The following is a 21,607-nucleotide window of genomic DNA, read 5'->3' as shown; positions in this document are numbered from 1 at the left end:
GTAACTCATAGTGAAATACTTTCTAGCATTCTTTTCTTCTAGTTTTCCATATGTAGTATGTATAACTATAGACCTTGATGATTTAAGTTGAGCACAGTTTAGTGTCAGGTTCCTTTCAGTGATGCATGAGATTGGTTATATAATCTAGTGAGTGTTATTTAGAAATTAATTCACCAGACCCTGCTGTGGTGGCTCACGCCTGTAATCCCAGCAGTTTGGGAGGGCGAGGCGGGCAGATCACCTGAGGTCAGGAGTTCGAGACCAGCCTGGCCAACATAGTGAAATCCTGTCTCTACTAAAAATAAAAAAATTATCTGGGTGTGGTGGTGTGGTAGTGCTCGCCTGTAATCCCAGCTCTTTGGGAGGCTGAGGCATGAGAATCACTTGAACCTGGGAGGCAGGGATTGCAGTGAGCCAAGATTGCACCACTGCACTCCAGCCTGGGTGAACAGAGTGAGACTCTGTCTCAAAAAAAAAAAAAAGCCACCAAATACTGATGAATAAGGGGAAATTTGTTGTTCCACAAATGTCCATTTAATCTGTTTGTCTAATAGCGTTCGTTCTCATCACACACAGGATACTTGGGGTATTTCTTGTACTCCTTGTTCTTCCATCCCTCCTCAGTTTTACCTATTCCTCCCCTACATACCACTTGAGTTGTGTAACATGAATTGAAATGTAATATTTGGACTTGGGAGCAGAGAGCTTTTCAATCTTTAAATTGTTGCCCTTCTCAAGGCTGTAGTTTCCTTATCTGTAACAGAAGCGGGTCATCCTGGATGAATGTGCTCTTTTAATTGGAAATTCTTTAGGTCTGTGAAATTAGCAGTTATTTTGGGCAGACTTGTGCAATTTTAATATTTTCATTTTATCTTGAGATACTTATTAAGCTTAACTGAATTTTTATTATAGGAAGTGTTAAGCCAGGTAATTTACGGAAGATCACACAGTTGATGATACCAGTAGAGCGTTAATCTGATTATTCAGGGCTGCTGGTAGCCTTAAAATAACCTAAACCTTGATTTCCTGTTGTCCTTAATAATTCTGTGTGTTCAACACTTCATATTTTTCAAAGAGCTTTGTGAGACAGATAGGGTGGGAGCTACCTACTTAGGCTATCTGTTCAGTTTCACACATGCGCATTTGCCCTTGTTCACGTGGCTAGACTTGCCTTGATGGGTCTTTCCTCCTCATTTTCCTATAGCAGGGTTCTCTCATTTTTTTTTTTAAACACCAAGTCTTCTTTTTATTTTAGGTTTCTATAAAATTTAATTTATTCTTTAGTAATTTATTGTGAAGAATCTGTTAAGTTTTAGAGCCTTACCATGTAGTGACAAACCAATTGTCTGTAGGAAATATCTGCTCTAAAGGGGGAAAACATAATCGGCAATCTTTGGGAGATTTCAGTCAAAATAAATGTGAACTATTTTTTTAACCAGGGCACATTTTTTGTTTGTTTATAGTTATTTATTCCAGCATTTTTCTGATTATGAAGTAATATGTATTTATAGTTAAGAATTTGAATGCAGAAACAAAAAAAATAAAAATTAGCTAGATCTTACCATGCTAATATTTTAATAAATATCATAACAAGGCATGGTGATGAGGGTGGCAACCAAGATTTCTGGACCTACTGAATTTGTGATGCCTGTTAGACATACAGGTAGTAATTTGAGTGTGCAGTTGGCTGTATGAGTATGAAATTCAACAGAGAACTCAACATTGGACCAGATACGAATATGAGAGTGTTCAGCAAGTCTGTGCAGTAATCATGTCTCCACTGTGGGTCCAGATGTGTTCACCTAGAGAGTGTGTGCAAAGAAGAAACTAGAGGATCCTGGAAGCCAAGTGAAGACAAGGTTTCAGGAAAGGAATGATCAACCTGTTAAATATTGCTGAGATGCTGTGTAAGAAGACTGAACATTTGCCATTTGGTGATGTGGAAGCTGTTGAGCTTCACTAAATTGTTTCTATGGAGTGGAGGGCAAAGGCTTGTTTGAGCGGGCTCAAATGAAATTGGGAAGAGAGTGTGAGTATAAATGGTTCCTTTTGGAAATTCAGTACAGGATAGCAAAGAATTACAGATCAAGGGGTATAAGGAGGGTCAATAAATTTTAAGAGAGGATCCATTATTCATCAGTTCCATTAAAGGCAAATGCAGAATTTTATTATTTGCTTAGTTTTCTGGTGGAAGTTCAATAGATTTCATCAGATTCTGTAAGGCGGAGAACCGGTGCTTTAGTGATTTGGCGGTTCAACAGCTCATTTTTCTGGAGGATACCCTTAAATTTTTAACTGATTTAAATTAGTATTTGCCAGTATTAAATAGTATGTATAACATCGTACCCAAACAAGATGTCTTTCTGTATTTTTTTTCTTTCCATCTCTTAGTTCTGTTAAAATCATTTCAGTTCAAAATTTTCTCTCTCAAATGCCTTTTGTACTTGAAGACTCCTAAAAAGTTACACTAATACTTGCAACCAAGTTATCAACAATTTACATTTAACTAAGTTTTGCTACTTTTGTTTACTATTTAAACATTTTAAGTTTGTTTTTAGTCAGAGTAATACATGTTCTTGGTTTTTTTTTTTTTTTTTTTTGTACAGAGAACAACCTTATCTGCTACACCTCACCCCCTAATTCTGCTTCAGAGTTATGTGCAATGTTTACTGATTTCTGCTATTTAATTTTTTTGGTGGATACCTCTGTCTAAGATGTTTATATCTCATTTTATCAACCTAAGACATTATCTGTTGACTTACTGTGGACGATGATTTCCTTTACTATCCCCCCACGTGTATTTGTAATCTTATTATTAATTCCACTTCTACTCTTGATCACCTCTGCAACTCCAGCTCTAAACATTTTTTTTCTATTTCTTTTTCTTGTCTCATTAATTGAAGGCAGTGCCTTTTGACTTTGCACATTGTAAGTTGTATGGAAATACTCTTCCCATTCTCCCTGATTCTGTCTCCCAGCCTGTTTTATTTTGTCAAGGTTAATAGTATTTACATTCTATGCTATAGTTACAATTAAGTCTCCCATTATTTGTCTATTCTAAAAGTTGAAAACCAGTTAGCCAGTTTTGTTTGTGTTATAGCAATGCTGTGTCAATACTGGGCACTGAGCTGAGTAGTGGAGTCTTGTATTTCTTTCCCTACAGTTTCAGTGCTACCCTGTGCTACTCAAAAAACATTTCTAGCATCAAATTCAAATAATAGCTGATGATTATTAAGCACTCATTATGTGCCAGACATTGTCCTAAGAAGATTAAATATATTATTTCATTTGGATCTCCCCCAAAAGTACTATTCTTGTTCCTAGATTGCCAGAAAAAAAAAATTGTCACAGAGATGTAAAGTGACATGCTCAACTGACAGTGGAGTCCTCAAGTTATAAAGTGCTGTTAATATTTTGTGCTGTCCCACCCATAGGTATCCCTAGAGCAGCTAGCTGCCGTTTGACAGTTTCTGGAAAAGTCTTTATGTCCTTACTTGTGCTCCCTGATAACAACTCTCTCTTTATCTTCAGCCTATGATTGTGGGATTTTAGGGGTATCTGAGGTGTAAGTATTTAGAAACTGGTGTAGACAAACCTTGGAGGAGGCTGAGTTGGGAAATTTTATGCGTTGGGGGAATTTTCATTCTTTGCTTTTTTCCCCTCCCCTCTTTCTTGTGGGAGCCTTAAGTGGGATAGTAACAATTGCACCCGCCTCTCTGCCCATTAGTTGCTCATCTTAGAAAATCTACAGTTAACATCATATTTAGTGGTGAAATACTTAACACTTTCCTTATATGGGAATGAGATGAGGATACCCACTGTCACCACTCTCACTATTCAGTCATTGCAATAAGGGAAGAAAAAGAAATAAGCATAAAGGTGGGAAAGAAGTAAAATTGTCTGTGTTTGCAGATTACATGACTGTGTGCCTAGAAAATCCTATGGAATCCACAAAGCAGCTATCTGAACTGGTAAGCAAATTAAGTAAGGTTGCAGAATTCACAGTTGATATTTAAAATGATAATTTTGTTTTTACACAATAGCAGCAAAAAAAAAAAAGTTAAAAAACCCAACTCTATTTGCAGTAACTATAAACATTAAATGCTGAGGAATAAATTTAGCAAAAGCTTCACAAGCCCTCTTTAATAAAAAGATCATAATAATGCTGAGATAAAGAATGCCTACGTAAATGAAGATAGATGCCCTATTTATATACTGGAGGACTCAGTTTTTTAGATGTTGGTTCTCCCCAAATTGATCTATATTTTCACTGCAGTCCTAATCAGAATTCAACTAGCTCTTACGGTAGAATTTGATAAGAATTAAAAAGCCCAGAAGAATTAGACATTTCACAAAAGGAGATATACAAATGGCTAATAAGCACATGTAAAGAGGCTCAACGTCCATTACTGATCAAGAAATGCAAAGTAAAACCACAGTGAGATACCACCATACATATTAGGATAGGCAGGATTAAAAAGATGACAATACCAAGGGTTAATGAGAATGTAGAACATGGCTGTCCAACCTTTTGGCTTCCTTGGGCTGCATTGGAAGAATTGTCTTGGGCCACAGATAAAATACACTAACGATAGCTGACGAGCTACAAAGAAGAAAAAAAAAAAGTCCATGCATGATTTTCATGCTATCTACCACCACAGATGAAGCAAAACAGTCCTCACATTCAAAGGGATGGACGCGTCTTATGTAGCGCATTCTCATTAATTGCCATACATTGGAATTGTCATACACTGCTGGTAGCAAGATGAAATGATACAGTCATTTTGGAAAACTATTCAGCAATTTCTAAAAAGTTAGACATGTGCCTGTAATATGACTCAGCTCTTTTACTCCTAGTTGTTTATCCAAGAAAAATGAAACACGAAATATATGTCCATGCAAATGTTCATCAAAGCTTTATTGCAATAATCCCAAATTGAGAACAATGCAAGGGTACGTCTTTATTACAGCAGTCCATCAGAGTCAAATGGATAAACAAATTGTGGCATATCCATGTAATGGAGTGTTATTCTGTAATATAAAGGAACATCTGAGGTATGCAACAACATGAATGAACCTCAGAATCATTAAGTGAAAGAAACCCGAAGAGTACATAATGTGTGATTCCATTTATATAAAAAGAAAATGCTCATTAATCCATAGTGACACTAAAGCAAATTATTGGTTACCTGGAATCTAGCACAGGGAAGGGCACATGTCACTGCCCTTGGTGGAAGGGGTGTGTGAAATTTTGAGGACTGATGGAAATTTCTTTGTCTTGGTTGGAGTGGTGGTGGTGGTTTTATGCACATATACAGTTGTTAAAGGTCATTGTATTGTATGCTTTAAATAGATATGGCTTATTCTATATTAAATCATACCCCAAAGTTGCTTCACAAATAGTGACTGACAAATGCATGACAGAAAATATGTATTCAGTGAATAAGCTTTATTGATGTGGACCAATTCTAGTTACTAGTTCACATTTTCATAACAGATAACAATCCTATTCAGAATCAAGTAGCAGCCAAATATGTTAAGCAAATAAAAGACTTCATTGTTTCTTAAATTCTTTGTAGTAAAAAGGTATAACAGTGGAATCTGTTAGTCTTGTTTTGGTTCTGGAGCTTGGATTTCCTATGTTCCTTCTCATCTTTGTTCCTGTGTTTACTTCCAAGCTCTTCTAAACTTATGACCCAGAATTATCAAAGTTGGATTTGTTCGTTTGGGAAGTAAAACACCATTTATTTTTGATCTCTGAAGTAGTTTTTCAAACTTCTCTAACAGTTCAGACTCTCCTCTCCTCTAAGCTTAACCTTAGTTTCATAATTTCAAATATGGGTTTAGATCCAGCAACTATAACAAAAGGTCCATGACTTAACTATATGGTTTTTAATATTAGGAAAAGTCAATGAAAAATATTGCCTGTATGGGACCTCACATGATGTTGTAATAATCATGAGCTGCAATAATTGTAGTGATTGCCTCCCACCCCATTTTTAAAAAAGCAGTGGCATCTTTAGTTACGTAACAGTTCTAATGTAAATTGCCAGGTTATTTACTCGTCTAACAATGTCGTCATTTTTGGTGTTGCTATAAGCTCCTCTGCTACTTACCTTAGTTCAAACTATTTTTTGTTTCCCATTTTCATTCAGCCTTTTCAAAATATATTTGTCGGTGTACCTTATCCAATAATACTTAAGGCTTTTCCTAAGGCTGAGAGAAATAACTTTAGAAAATGTGATTATCAAATCACAGATGTTTAAGCAGTTATGATATTTAAGCCTGTAAACGGTTAAAGAAAATAACAACTTGGTCACGGAGTTACTCTTCCAGGCGCTCCTGGCAGGCGAGTCGGGTCTTGGGACTTTGGGAAGAATGTTGTCCTAAATCACTGTCCTGAATTAAGTTTCCACAGACTTTTTGATGTTAAGTTTTTTTCAGAATTATAGAATGATGAAGAGCCATGTCTTTAGAAAGAATTTTTCTTATGGAAATCTCCACCTTAAATTTAAAATCATTTTAAAAATAAAGACCCTTAAAGGAGAGTCAAAGGTATAGACACAGGATACTGTTGGATCTTTGCCATCCACTTGAAACATTGAATATAAGGTTCACCTAATTTCAGAAGAACACTCAGACTTTGGGTATCTTAGGTATATTGTAACAGAAACTGACTGGCTTAGGGGATTTTGAAGCTTGGGCTTAGGGAGCTAGGAAAGATGTCATAGTAAGAGGAATTTGCCTGTCTTCTGAGTCATTGAAGATCCTGCCCTGAAATTGAGTGAGGTGAAAATAATTGACAGGTTGATGAAGGTGATGTTAGGCAGAATTTCCAAAGGTGGAAATTCCCAACAGCCACTAGAAATGGGAGAAGGCAGGTTTTGAGGAATGGACTGGGCTGCAGGTCACGGCACTGCTTTTATAAAAAGGCTGGAACTTGCCCATATGCACTGTTCCTGATGTCCACTGGCCACCACTTGTGGCCGGCACACACACACACACACACACACACACACACACACACACCTTGACTAACAGAGAACTGTTTGTGAAATAATTGTTCTCATTAATTGAATATTATGGTTAAATGAAAACTGACCAGGAAAGTAGTTTTTGTTTGAAGATTTACTTCAAATAAATACCTTTCCAGATATCCACACTCCTGTGTAAATTGATTATAATGATTATTATTATCTTTTTTACCTAGAGGCGTCGTTCTCATTTTGAACATATCTAGGTTATATTCTTGAAGGGAGTCTTTTATTTGTGTTTTCATGGCACTTAGTGTATCATGTGGCACAGCTAACACTTGTAGGAAGAACATTTGTCATTGTTCAATGAAGATAAATTGTGGTAGCCTTTTTAAAAAAAAAAAAAGTTTGCAGTGTTATTTATTGTACCCTTCTACATTGAGAATTAAAACACAACATAGTCCATTGACTTGAGGTAGATAAAATTCCAGCTCTTTTGCACACACGGAACTTTATAGAAAGTTATCTTCTGACTTTCTGTTACATGAACTATTGTAGACCTGGTTTCATGATCAGGTGTTCACCTTAGGTTTTTAAAAGTTTTTTTTCCTTTAAATAAATTATCTTTAAAATTATATAATTTGATAAAGCCACAGCATCTTGTTTCCTGTATGATTTTGTAAGCAAAAATGTCAAGTAGTAACTATCAAAACTTAAATTATGCGCATTCAGCAGAGAGCAGAAGTTATTTCCAAATTGAGGTGTAGGAAGCTTTAAAATGCTTATTCATCATTTATCAGCACTAGTGAATGAATTGGCAACTTCCAAAGGTCATCAAACTTTTATTTTGAATGATAACAATGGTATTATTTCTAAGAATATAGAAAAATGCAGGCGTAACAGGAATCTAAATTTAGCATTAATAAGTTAATAGAATGTTAGATTCTGGAAGGCTGGAGTGTTTTACTTTTTAGATTTGAGAAATGTTAGAAAGTGCATGATGGATGTTAGAGGACGTGAATGTGCCGTTCTTGTCTGATGTAGTTGTTACATAGTTAAGTTATTGGGTAAAAATGGATTGCTGACCACTTAGATGGTTTCCAGGGTTAGGAGAAATGATTTTCAGAACACTCTTCTGTAGTGCCTCATGCTAATGAAAGCAAAGGGCAAAGTGTTTTCATTACTGTAGGTCGTCTGTATTGGCCATGTTTATAGTTGCCAATCTTTGCACTTTTTTGGCCTGTCGTGGCAGGTATGTTTTTGACTTCCAGAGGGATGAGCTGGCCTCTTTTTTGCCCCTCAAGGCTCTGGAAAAGCTGTCCAAGAAATTTTCTCTGAATACTTGGCTCAGTGGCATTGTTCCACATATGTTGGAATAGGTGACTGGGCTGTGTTTGGAAGAAGATCTAGATTGGGGTCCCCAACCTCTGGGTTGCACAGCAGGAAGTGAGTGGCTGCCCAGTGAGCATTATTGCCTGAGCTCCGCCTCCTGTCAGATCAGCAGTAGCATTAAGTTCTCATAGGAGTGTGAACCCTGTGGTGAACTGTGCATGTGAGGGATATAGGTTGCACAGTCTTTGTGAGACTCTAATGCCTGATGGTCTGAAACAGTTTCATCCTAAAACCATTGTACCACCCATCTGGGGAAAAATTGTCTTCCATGAAACCCATTGCTGGTGCCAAAAAGTTGGAGACTGCTGATCTAGATAATCTCTGTTTTGTTTCTGTATTAAAAATAAGAAATTATTCATTCAGCAGCATGTACCTCTGTTGGACCAGGTGCAACAGGTATGCTTGGGTTATGGCAGAGAACAAATCAGACAAAGTTGTGACATTTAAACAGAGAACTAAAAGGTGAGGCGTTAGCTGGCTAAAGAGTAGAAGTCCAGATAGTGGGCACAGTGTGTGTGAAGGCCCTGAAATCAGTAGGAGCTTGGGGCCTGTGGAGCAGGAAGGTGGAGACAGGCTAGAGAATAGCAAGAGAGGGGGGCAACGGCTTGAGATAAGTCTGGATTAGTGGATGGAAAACCCAACTACATAGGACTTGAGGACATGTTAAGGATTTTGAAGTGATCATAAGCCATTTATTTGAAAGGTGATACAGAGTTTTTGTTATGAAGAGAATACATTGGAGGGGATCAAGAAGGGCTTTAGGGGTATAAGGCTTTTGTTAATATTATCACCACTAATAGCAGCTAATATTATTTGTTGCTGTAGACCAAGCACTGTGCTGTGAACTCTTTTCCCTCCTCATCTCATGTAAACTTCAGAACATCTCAGTGAGGTGGTGTTTTCTCTACTTTGTAGATGAGGGACCCAAGACAGTGAGGTTAAGCAACTTGGCAAAGGTCATATGGCTAGTAAGTGGCAGAGCTGGGATTTGAATCGAGACAGTGTAAGATTGTAAATTCTGAGACTCTAAATCCTGTTTGCCACCGGGCCTCTATTTGTCAGTGCGTAGGTGATGGGCCATTAGTGGGTCTTGAAATTGAGTGGATCACAACTGGGATTTAAAAAAAAATTTGAATGGAGTAGAAAGTATCAGACTACTTGCGTGTAATAAGCATAAATATTATTATGTGAAACTTTATTTTATATAACTAAACTTGCACATTTGTGAGCTTGTGAGCTGTTACAGGTTAAACAGCATTTTTCCAGGCAGGAGCTGATGATGGCTTGGATTAGAATTGTGCTGATGCAGATGGAGAGAGGTGGACCTCAGTGTGAAGAGGCAGAGGCAGCAGGACTCAGTAAGAGATTGAATAGAGGTGTCCAGCTGAGGAAGGAATGAGGAATGAGTTCCAGATTTCTTGTGTGAACAGCATCAGTCATCGTGCATGCTGTGCTCAATCCACTTTAAGGGAGACTGATCCTTCTTAGAGGGGTCCTCCTGGATGGCTGTTTCACTATCTGAATCTCTAGTTTCTCTCAGCTGCAGCTGGTAGGACTTGGGATTGGCATCTCGCCCAGGGGTGGCAAATCTGTAAGCTCGCTCTGAACCCGTGAAATGATGTGTTACTGAAAACTGCCTAAACAGATGCTGAGCAAAGAATTCTCTGGAATTTGAGGTGAATAGCCAGCTGGTGGCAGGGTGAGAAGCAGTGGGCCACAGATGTGTGTAGTTGGGCTACTAGCAGCTCTAGGGTAAAGGTGTAGGAATTATTTGTGTGGAGTCACCTTGAGATCCAAAGAAGCTTTAGATTTCAGTGTCTAAGGCCCGTAGTCATTCTCTTTCTGAAGCACAGGTCCAATTTTTTTTTTCTTGTTGTCTGTGCAGTCCATTTCCTTATTCTCAAGCATAACCTTTTAGTAATATCTGGGTCCCCACATTACTGCAGTGAATCTCCATACTGTGCGTTCAGCGAGTACTAACTGGAGACAGAATGATGGAGTAGTTAAAAATGTCTGGTGGCAATTCCCCTTTTTTGTCTTACTGGTCTTTTGATGTTGGCCAAGATACTTCTCACTAAGCCTTGGTTTCCACATCTGTAAAATTGGGATGATAGAGGAGCATCACAGGGCTGTTTTGAGGCATAAATGAGAGAAACTCTAGCTCTTAGCTCAGTGCCTGGTGAAGAATTAGAGCTTAATAATCTTGCCACTGATAGTTGACATCTTTAGGATAGTCTCTGGAGAGACTTAAACGCGTTCATTAACAAACGCTATGGGAAGGAGCCAGCATAGAGGGAGAGGTTGCATATATATGAGACAGGGTGTTAAGAGAAGGTATTGGATCCCAGAGAAGCAGGGATGGCATGGGATTAAGAGAATACGTTACAGATTGTTTTCAACAGAAGAGGGAACCTGGTGGAGGTAGTGGGAGGACTGTTTTTTCTGAGGTTGGGTCCCAGTTATGGTGATTTACTGGGAGAGATGCTGATACCAGGAGGAGAAACGTGGCAGGGTGGAAAGCTGTTACAGAGAACAGGAGACAGGGACATACCAAAAAACTGGTAAACAGTACCGAGAGCCTGAGACTGCACATTGTAAATTTATAGTGACACCAGTCTGCGTTGTTTCTACAGTGTTTTCTGGCAGTGCTGTGTTCAAAAGAATGACGAGCTACAAAAGTAAGATTAGTATAGTTTTTAAGGGTGTGCATCCGAGATGCCAGGAAAGAATAAGGAGGCTGGGAGCTTGGGTACAGGGCCATAGTAGGGCAGGTGGTCAGCCATGGAGTCCGGCTTGGTTGGGAGGGCAGTGTGCTCTGGGTAGGGTATAGTCTTGAAGAATGAAGAGGGCAGTGGTCTGTGTGTGGTGCCACCCACAAAAACTTCTTTGATTGATGGTTTTCCCTATTATTCTTTACACTAATTCCTTGTTTTGATAACTGAAGTATTAAGACTAATTGCTAAAAATAAATTTATACTCTTTTATGGGCCAAAACTGGAGTTAGTTCTAGTGTTCATTTTTGAAGTTACCAGTGATTTCGTGTGGTATGCTGAATCAGTAAATAAGTTGTGATCCTTAACCTTGGGACTGAACTTCAGTAGTCCTTATTTCTCCTTTCATTTTTGTTTGGAGTGTGTAGCAAATCTGAAAGCAGTACCATTTACTCATTCACTGACCATTTGAGGGCTTCCCATGTTTCAGGCAGTAAGGTGTCAGGAGAACAGAAGTGAATGACGCAGGGATGATACCATGAGGCATCACACGGATAAAGGCCAATAAGCTTCTCACAGTATCATCCCTTCTGGCCTTAGGGTGCTGGAAGAAAATATTAGAACTTCTCTTTTAACTTCTTACTTTGAACTTCTGTGTTTCTCAGAACATGTATCAAAATAGTAGCACGTGTCTGAAAAATATAGATAAGCATACAGGTATTGGGGGTACTCTTGTTTTTGCCAATAGCGTGTATGTGATGAAAAAATATTTGGAGACTATTACATGTTAGTAAAAATTTAAAATTATAACTTTCTTATTTTTAGCATTTTGAGAAAACCTAGTTTTTGCATGTTATTAATGAGGTAGTTTTACCTACCTGTATTTGTAATGTGAAGTAAATCTTACTGTATAAAAAGACTTATTACCAAGATCTGGCCTGACACATTTCAGTCATTTTCTTCTTTGTGTTGGAGGATCTTTACCTTTGTAGAACAGTGTCCTTTGTTATAAAGCACTAAATTCACTTGCCGTCTATCAGATGTTGAGGAATGGGGCATGGAGAATGTGGAACAGCACGTGCCTGTTTTATCAGATGTTGAGGAATGGGGCATGGAGAATGTGGAACAGCACATGCCTGTTTTACTATCAGTCTTATCCCAAAGTGTGACCTCCGGGGACCCTTCTTCTCACCTCTCTGGCTGTCTTTCCTCCCCTCTCTGTCTCTCAACTGTCTCAAAACAATAGTATTGGGATGCTACCAGAAATTCCCTGCTCCCATCTGTTTGCTCGTAGTGGGTGGTTTCTCAGTGTGTAATGTCTCACTTTCAGAGAGCCATGAAATCCTTGGTTCAAAAAGTTCGTCCTTCCCTCACCCCAAGAACCTTTTCCCTAAAATTAGGAAAATTGCTATCAAGAACCTATTTTAAATGAAGTATATTGAATAAATGCCTCTAGGTTGTTCCTCTGGAGGTTTTTTATTTTCATTTTTGTTTTAATGAGTGTATATTTTAATCTATATTTGATACTGATTTTTTAACAAGATGTTATTTAAGTGAAATCTTACATGTGTGTTTGCAGGTTGATGACAATTAGAAGCATGCTTTCCCCTGAACTTCCCGACAACACCTGTTATGCAGAATGTCTCTGAGTGAGAACTCGGTTTTTGCCTATGAATCTTCTGTGCATAGCACCAATGTTTTGCTCAGCCTTAATGACCAGCGGAAGAAAGACGTGCTATGCGATGTCACCATCTTTGTGGAGGGTCAGCGGTTCCGCGCTCACCGGTCCGTGCTGGCGGCATGCAGCAGTTACTTCCACTCGAGAATCGTAGGCCAGGCTGATGGAGAGCTGAACATTACTCTTCCAGAAGAGGTGAGAGATCCATGTTTCTGGCAATTTTAATTTACTTTTAAGTTTTTTATGGTTCATAATGTTAAAAGTAAAGCACAGTCTCCTTGTCAGGTGGCTATGGAGCATTTCCAAAACTATGGAGTTTTTTTTTTTTTAATGTAAAATCATTAATTTTGAATGTTGGTTAACAGTATTGAGCAGTTGGATATAACATAACACCCACTGTTATGTTATTTTTGATGAAATGACCAAATCAGGACACACCCAGTGGATTATAGGCAGTTGGAAAAGTCATGGTTTTGAGAGTCCATGCTGTGTGACATTGTCTTCTAGAGGCCCTTTCCAGTGATCAGCAACTGTAGCTAGGTGCGTTAGTCTGTTTTCATGGCGCTAGTAAAGACATACCTGAAAACTGGGTACTTTTTAAAGGAAAGAAGTTTAATTGACTCACAGTTGCACATGGCTGAGGAGGCCTCACAATCATGGTGGAAGACGAAGGAAAAGCAAAGGGACTTACATGGTGGTGGGCAAGAGAGAACTTGTGCAGTGAAGCTCCCGCTTATAAAACCATCACATCTCGTGAGACTTACTCACTATTAGGAGAATAGCATGGGAATGACCAGCCCCCGTGATTCAGTGAACTCCCATTGGGTCCCTCCCATGACATGGGAATTGTGGGAACTACAATTCAAGATTAGATTTGGGTGGGGACACAGCCAAACCATATCACTATGTTTAGGGTTGTATAAAACATCTGTTTTCCCAAGACATCTCCTATTTTCAGGCATTCCATAAGTGTTCTGTCTCCCCTTCTTTCTTTCTTGACTTTGTCTTTATGTATTGATTAGAAAAAATAAACAGTGTTATGTCATTTTTATAGAGCCTTATTTTTACATATATCTTTTTCCCTGGTCTGTTATGGAGCTCAGGCTAACAAATGTTTGGGTCCTTGTTAATGTCCTGCCTTTAAGAGGAACTCTCGTTTGGGTGGGGATGTGCTGGCTATGCTGACTCTTAGCAGCATCCCTTGCTTTATTTAGTTAGTAACTGCTATTAGCAGAGTATCAAAGCTGTGGCATTGGGACACAGATAGAAGTTAGGAGGAATATGGAGAAAGAATGTAGAAATTCTTTGTGTATGACAGGTCTGTGTGGGATGTTCCCAGTTGGATACAGTTGGATAAACTGTAAACTAAGTCTACAGTTTAGCTTGTTGCTGTCCATGCCTACTTCTATGAAACTGCAGCTACAGTTTTGGGAACAGATAGGTTGTCAGTTTTGTGGCAGAGGTCAGAGTCAATGGTGCAATACCAACAAAATGGTAAAAAAGGCCAACCTGTGAACTGGCCATTGTTTTAAAAAAAGACCAACACATTTTATAATGGAGATATATTAATTATGGTTCATATTTTCAAATTATTGAATGAGACTTTCCAAGTAAAGCAAAGTTTGATTCATGGATTTAGGAGGAAAGGTATGTGCATACATGCATGTATGTGTGCATTCATTCTTTCTAATGTGTAAATCATAAGTTTTCAAATATTGGAAGTGTTTCATTATAGTGACAGTGTCAAAATACCTTATAACTCATTGTCCTAAAGATGTTTTTAGATTATTTTAACTAATTTAAAAATTTTAATTGAAATTTTTATTGAGTGTATTAGAGTTCTCCAGAGGGACAGAACTAATAGGATATATATATATATATATATATATATATATATATATATATATATATATATATATGAAAGGGGCGTTTATTAAGGAAAATTGGCTCACACGTTCACAAGGTGAAGTCATACAATAGGCCACCTGCAAGCTGAGGAGGAAGAAAGCCAGTAGTGGCCCAGTCTGAGTCCAAAAGCCTCAAAAATAGGGAAGCCAACACTGTAGCCTTCAGTCTGTGGCCAAAGGCCCAAGAGCCCTCGTCAAACCACTGATGTAAGTCTAAGAGTCCAAAGGCCAAAGAACCTGGCATCTGATGTCAAGGGCAGGAAGCATCCAGCAGGGGAGAAAGGCGAAAGTCAGAAGAGTCAGCAAGTCACCTATCCCACCTTCTTCCTTCTGTTTTGTTCCAGCCTTGCTGGCAGCCGATTGGATGGTGCCCACCCATATTGAGGGTGGGTTATCTTTCCCAGTCCACTGACTCAAATGTTAATTTTCCCTAGCAACACCCTCACTGACACACCCAGAAACAAGACTTTACAGCCTTCAATCCAGTCAAGTTGACATTTAATATTATCACCTTGATGTTTTCATGTACAGATATAAGAAACAGTGCAGAGTTCCTTTTCACTTTGTCCAGTGTCCCCCATTGATAACATTTTGCAAAGTTGTAGTGTAGTATTACAACCAGGATATTGATACAGTCCCATAGGGTTCAGATTGCCACAATTTTGCTTGTACTAATAATGTCTGTGTGTGTGTGTGCGCGCACTTGCGCATTAAGTTCTATATAATTTTATCCCCTGTGAAGGTTTGTGTATCCACCACCATAGTTAAGATGCTCAGTTGGGTGCAGTGGCTCATGCCTGTAATCCCGGCACTTTGGGAGTCCGAGGCAGGCAGATCACCTGAGGTCAGGAGTTTACCAGCCTGGCCAACATGGCGAAACGTCTCTACTAAAAATACAAAAATTAGTCAGGCGTGGTGGCGGGCACCTGTAATCCCAGCTACTCGTGAGCCGAGATTGCACCACTGTACTCTAGCCTGGGTGACAGAGCGAGATTCCACCTCAAAAAAAAAAAAGATACTGAACTTGCCAACACACAAAGATCCCTTTTGTTGTCCTTTTATAACCACAGACATCTCCTGCCTACACTCCATGCCCTCATTCCCTTGCCCCCTTTCTCCATCCCTAATCCATAGCAACCACTTACCTTTCTTCCTTTTCTAAAGTTTTGTCATTCTAAAAATGTTATATAAATGAAATTATGCGGTATATTACCTCTTAGGATTGATGTTGTTTGACTTAGGTGAGATTATCCAGGTTGTGTGTATCAGAAATTTTTTCCTTTTTATTGCTGAGTAGTATTCCGTAGTATGGATGTACCGTGTGTGTGTGTGTGTGTGTGTGTGTGTGTGTGTGTGTGTGTGTGTAGCTTTTCACCTGTTGAGGGAAATCAGGCTAATTCCGGTTTTTGGCTATCACAAATAAGATTGCTGTAAACATTTGTGTACTGGTGTTTGTGTGAACATAAGTTTTCATTTCTTTGGGATAAAAGATCAGGAGTGCAGTTGCTGAGTCATATGGTAGTTGCATGTTTACTTTTATAAGAAAGTGTATTTCAAATTGTCTGTACCATTTTACATTCCCACTAGCAATATGTGAGTGATTTAGTTTCTCTGCATTCTCATTAGCATTTGATGGTATCATTGCTTTTTATTTGAGCCTTTAAAAAGCCTAAACATGGTTTAGCATGTTTAGATTTTTAAGATCACAAATATTATCTTGACCACTCTTATAAGAACTCAGTGGTTTCAAATTAATTTTGTACTTTTAACCCAGGATAGGACTTTCTGTGTACTTCAGCTGGTTCCATTTGCCTCTCATTTTAAGAGGCAGGTGTAATGTAAATGTGCAGGTTTCTACTTAAAAGTTTTGTTACTTTGAGTCCATGAATTTTTGCTGAAACAGTACTGAGGCATGATTTCTATAACTTCTCCTAGATCACTTTAAAAAATCTGTATCTTGGCCGGGCGCGGTGGCTCAAGCCTGTAATCCCAGCACTTTGGGAGGCCGAGACGGGCGGATCACGAGGTCAGGAGATCGAGACCATCCTGGCTAACACAATGAAACCCCGTCTCCACTAAAAATACAAAAAAATTAGCCGGGCGTGGTGGCGGCGCCTGTAGTCCCAGCTACTCGGGAGGCTGAGGCAGGAGAATGGCGGGAACCCGGGAGGCGGAGCTTGCAGTGAGCCGAGATCGCGCCACTGCACTCCAGCCTGGGCGACAGAGCGAGACTCCGCCTCAAAAAAAAAAAAAAAAAAATCTGTATCTTTAAAACTTTTACTGTTAGGACAGTAAAGTTAATAGTTACCAGTTAGTATGCATTTACCATGGATCAGGACTTTGTAACTTCTTTACAGGTACTGTTTTATATCCTTAAAAGTTCTGGTTTTGCAGCTGGTAGCAGTTGGGGTTGTTTGGAATACAGTGGCCATGTGGAGCTGGGCTAGCAGTAGGCTCACTATGTATGTGTGGCAGGTCGTGTTCATCCTGCTCTAATTCATAGATGATTTTTTTTTCCACTGTCATGGGAAACTTGTAATGTCTTAATGTCTTTAACTTATGTGAGTAAACCATAATTCATGTGCAATTAAGAGTGGACTCTATAAAATAGTGTGTGGTCGCTGTGAAAAGGATGCTTTTCCAGGATCCTTTCCTTTTCCATTTCTTAGAAGAATATTTTTTCTTTAAATTAAAGTACATATTTTATCATTATCACAAATAAGTTACACATCTATTTCTCTTCCACTTATCTCATTTTTATGTACTAGACAGCTTTCAAATGATGTGTTTTTTATTTTGTGTATCAACAGGTGACAGTTAAAGGATTTGAACCTTTAATTCAGTTTGCCTACACTGCTAAACTGATTTTAAGTAAAGAGAATGTGGATGAAGTGTGCAAATGTGTGGAGTTTTTAAGTGTACACAATATTGAGGAATCCTGCTTTCAGTTTCTGAAATTTAAGTTTTTGGACTCCACTGCAGACCAGCAAGAATGCCCAAGAAAAAAATGCTTTTCATCACACTGTCAGAAAACAGATCTTAAACTTTCACTTTTGGACCAGAGGGATCTAGAAACAGATGAAGTGGAGGAATTTGTGGAAAATAAAAATGTTCAGACTCCTCAATGTAAACTCCGCAGGTATCAAGGAAATGCAAAAGCCTCGCCTCCTCTACAAGACAGTGCCAGTCAGACATATGAATCCATGTGCTTAGAGAAGGATGCTGCTCTGGCCTTGCCTTCTTTATGCCCCAAATACAGAAAATTCCAAAAAGCATTTGGAACTGACAGAGTCCGTACTGGGGAATCTAGTGTCAAAGACATTCATGCTTCTGTTCAGCCAAATGAAACGTCGGAAAATGAATGCCTGGGAGGAGTCCCGGAGTGTAGAGATTTGCAGGTGATGTTAAAATGTGACGAAAGTAAATTAGCAATGGAACCCGAAGAAACGAAGAAAGAGCCTGCTTCTCAGTGTCCAACTGAAAAATCAGAAGTGACTCCTTTCCCCCACAATTCTTCCATAGACCCTCATGGACTTTATTCTCTGTCTCTTTTACACACATATGACCAATATGGTGACTTGAATTTTGCTGGTATGCAAAACTCAACAGTGTTAACAGAAAAGCCTTTGTCAGGTACAGATGTTCAAGAAAAAACATTTGGCGAAAGTCAGGATTTACCTTTGAAATCCGACTTGGGCCCCAGGGAAGATAGTAGTGTTGCATCTAGTGATAGGAGTAGTGTGGAGCGCGAAGTGGCAGAACACCTAGCCAAAGGCTTCTGGAGTGACATTTGCAGCACCGACTCTCCTTGCCAAATGCAGTTATCACCTGCTGTGGCCAAAGATGGCTCAGAACAGATCTCACAGAAACGGTCTGAGTGTCCCTGGTTAGGTATCAGGATTAGTGAGAGCCCAGAACCAGGGCAAAGGACTTTTACAACGTTAAGTTCTGTCAACTGCCCTTTTATAAGTACTCTGAGTACTGAAGGCTGTTCAAGCAATTTGGAAATTGGAAACGATGATTATGTTTCAGAACCCCAGCAAGAACCTTGCCCATATGCTTGTGTCATTAGCTTGGGAGACGACTCGGAGACGGACACTGAAGGAGACAGTGAATCCTGTTCAGCCAGGGAACAAGAATGTGAGGTGAGCAGGAGTATGTTCTTAATTCATTGTTTTAATAACTATTAATTGGGATTTACTCTGGATCAGCTCCCTTTGCATCGTTAGGGATATGATCAGGTTCAGGGAGTGGGGAGGAAACTCATATAAAGTTAATTTTAAGACTGTGCGATGGGGCTGGGTGCAGTGGCTCACAGCTGTAATTCCAGCACTTTGGGAAGCCAAGGAGAGGGTGAATCACCTGAAATCAGAAGTTCGAGACCAGCCTGGCCAACATGGCGAAACCCCATCTTTACAAAAATTAGCTGGGCGTGGCGACGGGTGCCTGTGCCTGTAATCCCAGCTACTCGGGAGGCTGAGGCAGGAGAAGCACTTGAATGTGGGAGGCAGAGGTTGCAGTGAGCCAGGTTTGTGCCATTGCGCTCCAGCCTAGGAGACAGAGCAAGACTGTCTCAAAAACAATTTTAAAAAGACTGTGATAAATACTAAAAGAGATAGATGAAGTTTGAAGAACTTCTGTGTTCGTTTATTTCCAGTAGATGTATTAACCATAAAGTAGGTTCACACATTGGCTGTGTTCACATGTCGGCCATTTAATTGTTTAAATCAAATGCCATGCCACAAGACGGAAAAGAATAATGATTCTATGCTCATTACATGATAACTCCCGGAAAAATGCAGCATATATTCAATCTTGCTCATTGCCAGCAAGAACCTCTAGACCTGGGACATGTCCCTGAGCAATGGTTTAACAGTGATTAGTTGTAGGAATGTGGCTTCTAGTGGAGTAAAGTTTATTGGATCTAGTTTTTCATGGCCATTGATTTTTAAATTTTCCTTTGGCCATTTCAGCTATTGATGAGTGTCTTAATTTAGCGTGAATTACATGTAGCTGGTATGATCAAAACAAGCTTGATTTGTGTATTCTGTACATAAAAGTTTGTATTTGTTAGCTCCCTTCAGTAAAATATTACTTATAAGTCCGATAATGATAAGGGCCTGTTCCTTCCAAAAATATATTATTTAAAATGTTTTTTCTTTTTTTTTGTTTTTATGTTTTATATGATTTTGTTTGCCTTTCAATAGTTGACTTTTCTCTTTATAATCGCAATTTACATTCTTTTTAAAAATTATTTTTCTATTTTATCCATTGCATTTTTTTCCCCTTTCTTGGGCTTTATTTTTTTTTTATTGTGATAAGAATACTTACCACAGAATCTACCCTTATAATAAATTTTTAAGTGCATGATGCAGTATTGTTAAGTATAAGCATGATATTCTACAGCAGATCTCTGTAACTTATTCTTTTGTAGCTGAAACTTAACCCATCCAATTGCAATTCCCCCTTTTTTCCCTCTTCTCAGACCCTGGCAACCACCATTCTACTCTCTGTTTCTATGAGTTTGACTGTTCTGTCTACTTTGTATAAGTGAAATCATGTTGGATTTACTCTCCTCTGTGTCTGGCTTATTTCACTTAGCATGATGCCTTCCAGGTTCTCCATATTTTAGCAAATGGCAGGATTTCCTTCTTTTTATCAGGCTGAATGGTATTCCTTTATGTATGTACACCACATTTTCTTTATCCATTCATCCATCCATGGACATTTAGGTTGTTTCCATATCGTGGCTATTGTGAATAATGCAGTAATGAATATAGATGGGAGTGCAGACTGGGCACAGTGGCTCATGACTGTAATCCCAGCACCTTGGAAGGGTGAGGTGGGTGGATTGCCTGAGCCCAGGAGTTTCAGATCAGCTTGGGCAACATGGTGAAACCCTGTCTCTACAAAAAATACAAAAATCAGCGAGTCATGGTGGCATGTGCCTGTAGCCCCAGCTACTTAGGAAGCTGAGGTGAGAGGATCGCTTGAGCCCAGGAGGTTGAGGCTGCAGTGAGCCGTGATTGCACCACTGTACTCCTGCATGACAGAGATCCTGTCTCCAAAAAAAAGAATATGTGTAGATGAGTGCAGATATCTCTTTGAGATGCTGATTGCAATTCTTTTGGATAAATACCTGGAAGTAAGATTGCTGGGACATACAGTGCTATGATTTTTAATGGTTTGAGGAACCTCCATACCATTTTCCATGGCAGCTGCACTATTTTCCCACAGGTGTACAATGATTCCAATTTCTCCGCATCCCATTCTTTGGCATTTTCTTTGGTTTCGTAGCTGTTAGATGACACGGCTTTTGAAAGAGGCTTAAAAAAAAAAAAAATCTTGGCTTTGGAAGGAGATGGATTGGTGATTAAGAAGTAGTATGTATGTTTGGGTTATATATAGACTTTTATGACATTATAAATGTAGCATTTGGAATTACTACAAAAATAATATTAAAAATAAAACATTTAAAAAATTTTTAAACATTTTATGTAACAAATATCTATAAGCTTAAAAGGTAAGCTAAGTAGGTTGCCAGACTGACCAGTGTTTCATTTACATTTTTGATAATATAATTAAACCCACACAATTTTGTTTTAGAAAAGATTTTCTTTTTCCAAATTTAAGTATGTTGAAATGACTTTAACATAGTTATAAAACTTTTCTAACTTTTTTTGTATTGGCAAGAGACATGTATTAGAGTGATTTATGTGAGGCTATCATTTTCTTGATAGAAAAATAAATTTTCTGAAATGCTGTAGAAATTAGTAGCATAATTATACTAACATAAAACCAATGCTGCATAGTCATTTCATTCAAAAAATAAAATAGGTTTTATTTTTGGGTTGAGTAAAAAGTCTGTATTAACATGCAAAAATAAAGTAAAATAAAGTAAAAAAAGTAAAAAAAATGTTTATTTAGTAAAATAAAATTGTGTTT

At 38.6% G+C, this 21,607-nt stretch overlaps 2 protein-coding genes across 7 annotated transcripts in view; one reads left to right on the top strand and one right to left on the bottom strand.

The window, feature by feature from the left end:
• The window catches only part of RWDD2B (RWD domain containing 2B), a 1,177,964-nt gene that overhangs the window by 299,528 nt on the left and 856,829 nt on the right, over nt 1–21,607 (bottom strand). The gene's annotated exons all lie outside the window — the stretch shown is intronic.
• BACH1 (BTB domain and CNC homolog 1) overlaps nt 1–21,607 on the top strand; it is a 96,563-nt gene that overhangs the window by 58,104 nt on the left and 16,852 nt on the right. For 4 of the 6 annotated variants that reach the window (XM_050784725.1, XM_050784721.1, XM_050784720.1 and 1 more), the window contains exons 2-3: nt 12,657–12,950; nt 17,473–18,807. In XM_050784725.1, coding sequence (XP_050640682.1) covers nt 12,717–12,950; nt 17,473–18,807 — 1,569 coding nt within the window. In that variant the 5' untranslated portion in view covers nt 12,657–12,716. Of the gene's footprint in view, nt 1–2,603; nt 3,972–12,656; nt 12,951–17,472; nt 18,808–21,607 lie in introns of those variants that run through there. The other 2 variants (XM_050784723.1, XM_050784722.1) reach the window with 2 other exon arrangements.

This window comes from Macaca thibetana, chromosome 3, assembly GCF_024542745.1.
Source record: "Macaca thibetana thibetana isolate TM-01 chromosome 3, ASM2454274v1, whole genome shotgun sequence".
Classification (NCBI taxonomy): domain Eukaryota; kingdom Metazoa; phylum Chordata; class Mammalia; order Primates; family Cercopithecidae; genus Macaca; species Macaca thibetana.
The sequence above is the reverse complement of the archived record's forward strand: the minus strand, read 5'-3'. Positions and strand labels throughout refer to the sequence as shown.